General features: G+C 57.8%; 1 protein-coding gene across 1 annotated transcript; it reads right to left on the minus strand.

The window, feature by feature from the left end:
* Positions 1 to 3207: 3207 nt before the first annotated feature.
* Positions 3208 to 4088, minus strand: MIF (macrophage migration inhibitory factor). Its single transcript, XM_004607443.2, has 3 exons — positions 3866 to 4088; positions 3495 to 3667; positions 3208 to 3392 (listed from the first exon to the last, which is right to left on the minus strand). The coding sequence occupies exons 1-3, from the start codon at positions 3971 to 3973 to the stop codon at positions 3326 to 3328; spliced, it is 348 nt and encodes a 115-aa protein (XP_004607500.1). The 5' UTR covers positions 3974 to 4088; the 3' UTR covers positions 3208 to 3325.
* Positions 4089 to 5745: the final 1657 nt, after the last annotated feature.

Below are 5745 nucleotides of genomic sequence, written 5' to 3' on the forward strand. Positions count from 1 at the left end.
GAAGGAAAGGAGAACTCTGAACTTCAGTTAAGGGTGAGGACAGACGGGCTTGAACTGTCCTGCCCCAGCTGCTCCCCAGCTCCCCACTTGCCAGGGTGGGATCCAGTCTAAATGTTGTTGGGAGGACCTGGCTTATCTTAGTTGAAAAGTCACTGACATGAAAATAAACAGTAAGGAAGAATTTCTTTTAGTGGACATAATGGCAATTTTCTGCATTCCCAACTGAATAGAAAATGCATCCTTGAACTCAGGGGATTGTATCTCTATGTCAGATACAAAGTTTGGTGTGAGAAAATGCACGAACAAGGAGATAGGATTTATAAAGACTATCGCTTCCTCCCTTTTGTTGTTGTTGTGGACTGTGGCCTGGTCTCGGCCAGCAATTCTGCCCTCCGTGCAGGAGGGTCCAGAAGAGGACTCCAAACTGCCTCAGACTCCCTCAAACTTCTCCAGTTTTATTTCTCTGTGCCCAACTTTTGCAAATTTTCTTTCACAGGACTTTCCACAGATAGACTTTCCACAGAGACTGTTGCCCAGTCCCACTGGGCAGCAAAACCTAGTTGCCCAGTGGGACTAGGAATCAAGACAACATCCCAACCCTAGTGGGAAGCTCTTAACTTTTGACACAGGCCTCTCCCAGGTACCCAGGGGTTGGTTGGTAGGCTGGGCACTGTCTATCTCAATCTGCTTTAGAGAACACCTGGGAAGGGCTATCCCAAGGCTGACCACCAGCCCCTGGGGGTGATGGACAGGGTCCAGTGACATGCTGTACCCTCTCTGGGTCCTTCCTTCCCAGGCTCCCAGCATCTTGCAACTGTGTGGAGTGGGCCTAGAAAATCTCCCCCAAACTCCCCAGCCCCACCCAGTGCCTCTGTCTCTCTTGCCTGAGAAATGGATTTCTCAATTTACCTGAGTCCAGGCACAGACCACCTGGCAGCTCCTTAGCCTCCCTTACGGTCCGCATTAGTTTTGCCCAAGGCTGCAATAGGCTTCAAAAGGAAGAGCTGTGTAGGAAGGACATCTGGCGAATCCCTTCAGTTCACAGATGGGGGAGACCCAAGTCTCAGAACAGGAGCACAGCAGGAAGTGCACTCAGATAGAGAGGTGAGAGGTGGGGAGTGTGGCCTCTCATAAAGGTACCCCTAGAGCCCCAGCTGCGAGGGTCTTCAAAAAGAATAAGCCCCAAGAGGCCCTGGGGTTCTCAGAGGGTACCTATACTGTACTAGCAAGTGCTGTGGGGAAACTGGAAGAGAAGTCTGCAGTCACTGGCCTGGGCAGAAGCAGGGGGGGCTGGGGTGGTCTCAGACACGGGCCCCACAGAAGCTACAGGATGTGCCAGGTGAGCTGAGAGGCCGCTGAGCCTCCGTCTCCCACGGCGGGGAACAGTGGTGGTTGTCAGGAGGCCAGAGAGAACCAAGTGCAGTGAGCTGCCTTGGGGCTGAGGGGGTGGGGGAGCAGCCCCAAGACCTAACCGGAGAAGCAGAGAAGCCCTCGGGCAAGCTGATGAGCAAGCTGGCAAGGATGGGCTGCCAAGCACACTGTTACCAAAGCGATGATGAGGGAAGGCGTGGCTACGTGAGGACAAGTGCCAACAGCCTGCTCTCGGCAGCCTGGGGTCCGAGTTGTTCTGAAGTTGCCGTAATCTGAGGATGACTCGTCCCCTGCTGGGCACCCCGACTCTCCAGTCTCAGCCTGCTGGGTGTTCACACGGGTTAAGCCAGTAGGCACAGCCTGGGTTGTGCTACGCGGGCAGTCGCCCAGGCCCCACACACTGTCGCCTTCTCACTGTCTTCCTCATCACACCCACCCTCAGAGAAGTGGATTCCAAAGGCTCCACTGAGGGAGTGCCGCCCCCCCCCCCCAGCTGCCCAAGGCAAAACCACGCAATTCCACAGAATCTGAAAATAAAACCACCTATCTAGAATTCCAGTTCCTGTCGAGAGGTCGAGAAAGATTTCAAAAGGCCTGAGAACCCTAAGAGTCCGGGGGAGTCCCCATCTTTTCCAAGCTCCTAGGAATGGAGTTTGTGTAGCCTGAGGTGCCTATTCTGTACCCACAGATAAAATAAACTTGAATACTCCCCACGGGGTAGGGGAGAATTAAATTTTTATTAAATTAAATTTTTAATAAAAATTTCATTCTTAAATTCAGTCATGACTGACACTAACCCGAGACACATGCATCTTCAGTGTCGGTGGCTGGGCTCCTCCACGAGCTGCTGCAGGCATATCTGGCAGGGAGACAGCCTGGTCCAAAAGCAACGTGGCCTGGGCCAGCAGCCCCTCCTGGCAGGACAGTCCACTGCCCAGTTCCCAAGCCACAAGGGAACCTCAGCCCTCCACCAGGAGACCTCACTCATCTGAGGCCGTCGGTTGCTCTTCTCCTTGCCCTACTGGTCAGTGCCTTCACTGCATGCAGGTGGACTGGCACCCTCCCAGAGCCACTGTATCACACAAGGCCAGTGTTTTCTCAGAGAACCCTGATGAGATGGCATGCTGGAGGGGAGTTGCTGAAGGGGACAGAGTACAGGGACAGAGTTGGAATTCTTTTTTTCTTTTTTGCTTTTTGGGTCACACCCAGCATTGCACAGGGGTTACTCCTGGCTCATGTGCTCAGGAATTACTCCTGGCGGTGCTCGGGGGACCATATGGGATGCTGGGAATCGAACCCGGGTCAGCCGCATGCAAAGCAAACGCCCTACCCAACCTGCTGTGCTATTGCTCCAGCCCCTAGGATTGAGATTCTAATCTCTGGTGCATCACTCCTGAGAGCTAAATTCCAAAACCACAGCTTCCAAGAAACTGGGGCCACCAACATCAGCGGGAAGTGACACCTGGACCGGTGTAAAGATTTTGGCTCCCCAAAGAAAGGTCTACGCCCAGTGAGAGCCCTTCCACCCAACCAGATTTGACACCACCCCTCCATTCTCTCCCCAGCCACTCCTACCTCACCTGATGGCACTTCCTGGAGTTCCTGCCTGCCAGGAGGGCAAAGCCACAAACCCCTCTGTGACTGGGAGGTTGATTTAAATTTAATTGCTGGGTATGGAGCCCCAGGGCAGTAAAACAACCGGGACCAGAGTTTCTGTAGGTGTGAAAAGGCATCCAAGAGCTGTTTCGAGGGGCTGCTCTTGTTGGCCTGGGTTTCCCAGCCTCTGTTCTAGTCTAGCACCCCTTCCTCTGCAACCAAGGAAGCCCGAGGCAGTGGCGGAGTTCAAACCGTTTTATTTCTCCCGATGGATGGAGTGGTGGGGTCGCTGGGGGTGGGCACAATACTGCGGGTGGTGGGGCCTGCCTGGGGCAGGCAGGAGGGGCGAGCACGGTCCTCACGCAAAGGTGGCGCCGTTCCAGCCCACATTGGCCGCGTTCATGTCGTAGTAGTTGATGTAGATCCTGCGGGGGGGCGGGGGGAAGAGTCAGGCTCAGCGTGCTGCGCGGTCACCCACGGTGGTCGCCTGCCCCTCCCCCGCACGCGGCCCCGATTCCCGCACGCACCTATCCGGGCTGATGCGCAGGCGCTCGGTCAGGAGGTTGCACAGTAGCTTGCTGTAGGTGCGGTTCTGAGCGCCCCCAATCTTGCCGATGCTGTGCAAGCTGCAGAGCGCGCACGGCTCGCTCGAGCCACCGAAGGCCATGAGCTGGTCCGGTACCACGTGCACCGCGATGTACTGCGGGGGGAGCGGACGGGAGCTGCGGCCCCGGCTTGCTGACCCCAACGCCCTCGCGGGGCTCCGGGCGCCGCCCGGCCTCCCCCCCACCATCACCATGACCACCCTTCCCCCTTCCCGGGCCGGGTCTGGTGCCGGGTCGCCCACCCCGCCGCCGCCCCCAGCCCGGGACCCTCTCCCTGCCCCATTCTAGCAAACCTGGGCCGGCTTGCCCGTGGCCTGCGCCAGCTGCTGCGTGAGCTCGGCGAGGAGCCCGTCGGGCACCGAGGCCCGGGGCACGTTGGTATTCACAACGAACATCGGCATGATGGCGGAGGAGCAGCGAAAACTGGAGCTGACCGACACGCGCGCCGCCGCTGCCCGGGTCCCTGAGCTACGTGCCCGCCGACCCGCGCCGCCCCGGAACCGCTGAGGCCCCGCCCCGAGCCCCGCCCCCAAGGCCCCGCCTCCGGTGACGTCACTGCGGCCTCGCGCCTGCGCGCCGCCGGAGCTCTAAATCCCCGCTGTTTACACAATGATTCGGATTCGGAAGTTAACCGGACACACGGCCTCCCCAGCCGAGTTGGATTTTGCGTATCCCTAGTCCTGAGGGGCGAGCGGGTCACCCTTTGTAGCCTCGGGACTCCGGTCCTGACCTTGCGTGCCTGATAGCATGTGAGAGACCCCACCGACGGAGCACCAGGGTCCGAGTCCGCCCCCAGACTGCCCGCCCTCCACAGCTCTGCAGGTCTGAGGACGGAACGCCAGTTGCCCCTGGCAGCCCCACTCTGGGCAGCTGGTCTCCTGAGGCCTTTCCAGGGCCCTTAGTGACCCGGCTCTCCCCCACTCGTGGTGAACTGGGAGCCGAGGGACTCCAGAAGAGGTGAATGGTGGTGCCCCCTCCCCCAGGTTGCAGGACCCTCAGTTTGATGGCAATACTGAAGACGAGGGGTGGATTCGCAGTCCTGGACAGTCGCCCGGGCTAAGGGGCCAGCCTCGTCCCTCCTCCATGAGCCCCTGGACAAGCTGCTGCTCTCCAGTGCCGGCGGGGGCGTGCTGCTCTCTGCCAACTCTGCCCCTGGGCTCTGACGAGTGCGGTCCAGTTCAGGTGCTCAATACTAGCCAGAACAATGGTCTTGTGACAGCTCGAGGACACACCGAGTGTGGGAGCAGGTCGGGAGGTCCCAAGGCCCAGTTATGCCCATGGGTATTGATTGCCGCAGTGGGGCCTCTCCATAACCATAGGGTGCCTATGCCAGGGCTCTGCCACCCCTGCCGTTCCGGGGCCTTGTCTCCAGCTCTGCACTCTACACCAGAAGTCAACTCGGCACTTGCACTCTGTGTATCATATCCAAATGCACAACTTTTGCTCCCTGATGGACTAGCAGTGAAATATGCCTTCCTCACCTGTGCCCTGTGCCCTCACCTCTTTCCCATCGCGACCACCTTCCTCTAAACTGGCCTGACCTACCGAGAGCCTGTTACAGCCCCTGCAGTAGACTTCCTGGTACCTTTCCCCTGCCCTCAAGAGTTATTGATGTCAGGCTGCTCCCACGCTGATCAGGGCCCCTTCTGAGCCATTTTCAGCTGCTCTTACCTCAGCCCCCTAGTTCTAGAAGGGCAGCTGAGGGGGGGGGGGTGATATAATTCCGAGTGTAACTTGGACATTTGACTTGCCTCTCTGGGCCTCAGTTTCTTCACCCACTGAAGAATGATATCAATGTCCACTGTACGGAGGAATGCTGTGAGGACCCCGTGACAGCAGTAGCACTGTTGCCATGCCCAAGGCCTGGTCCATGCCCACATCTTGCACCCCCTACCCTTGTTCTTTGTGTCATCAGCTATCCTTTAGTGCCATGCTCCTGGCAAGGATGTGCTTTTCCCACCTTGCCTGGGACGCAAGAGAGATTTAAATCTTTGGCAAAGTAGGCTCGTTTGGGTCCTGAGACTGCCACCATGCCCTTCCCTGTGAGTTTCTCTGCAGATGGATAGGGTCTCTTTGCTGTGCGCTCACCTCCTGGGGCGTGCGGGGAGGGAGGCACAGGGCACAAGTCACACTTGCCCTAATTTCCAGAACCTGTGAATATGTTACGTCACAT

Source organism: Sorex araneus, chromosome 11 (genome assembly GCF_027595985.1).
Source record: "Sorex araneus isolate mSorAra2 chromosome 11, mSorAra2.pri, whole genome shotgun sequence".
Taxonomy (NCBI): domain Eukaryota; kingdom Metazoa; phylum Chordata; class Mammalia; order Eulipotyphla; family Soricidae; genus Sorex; species Sorex araneus.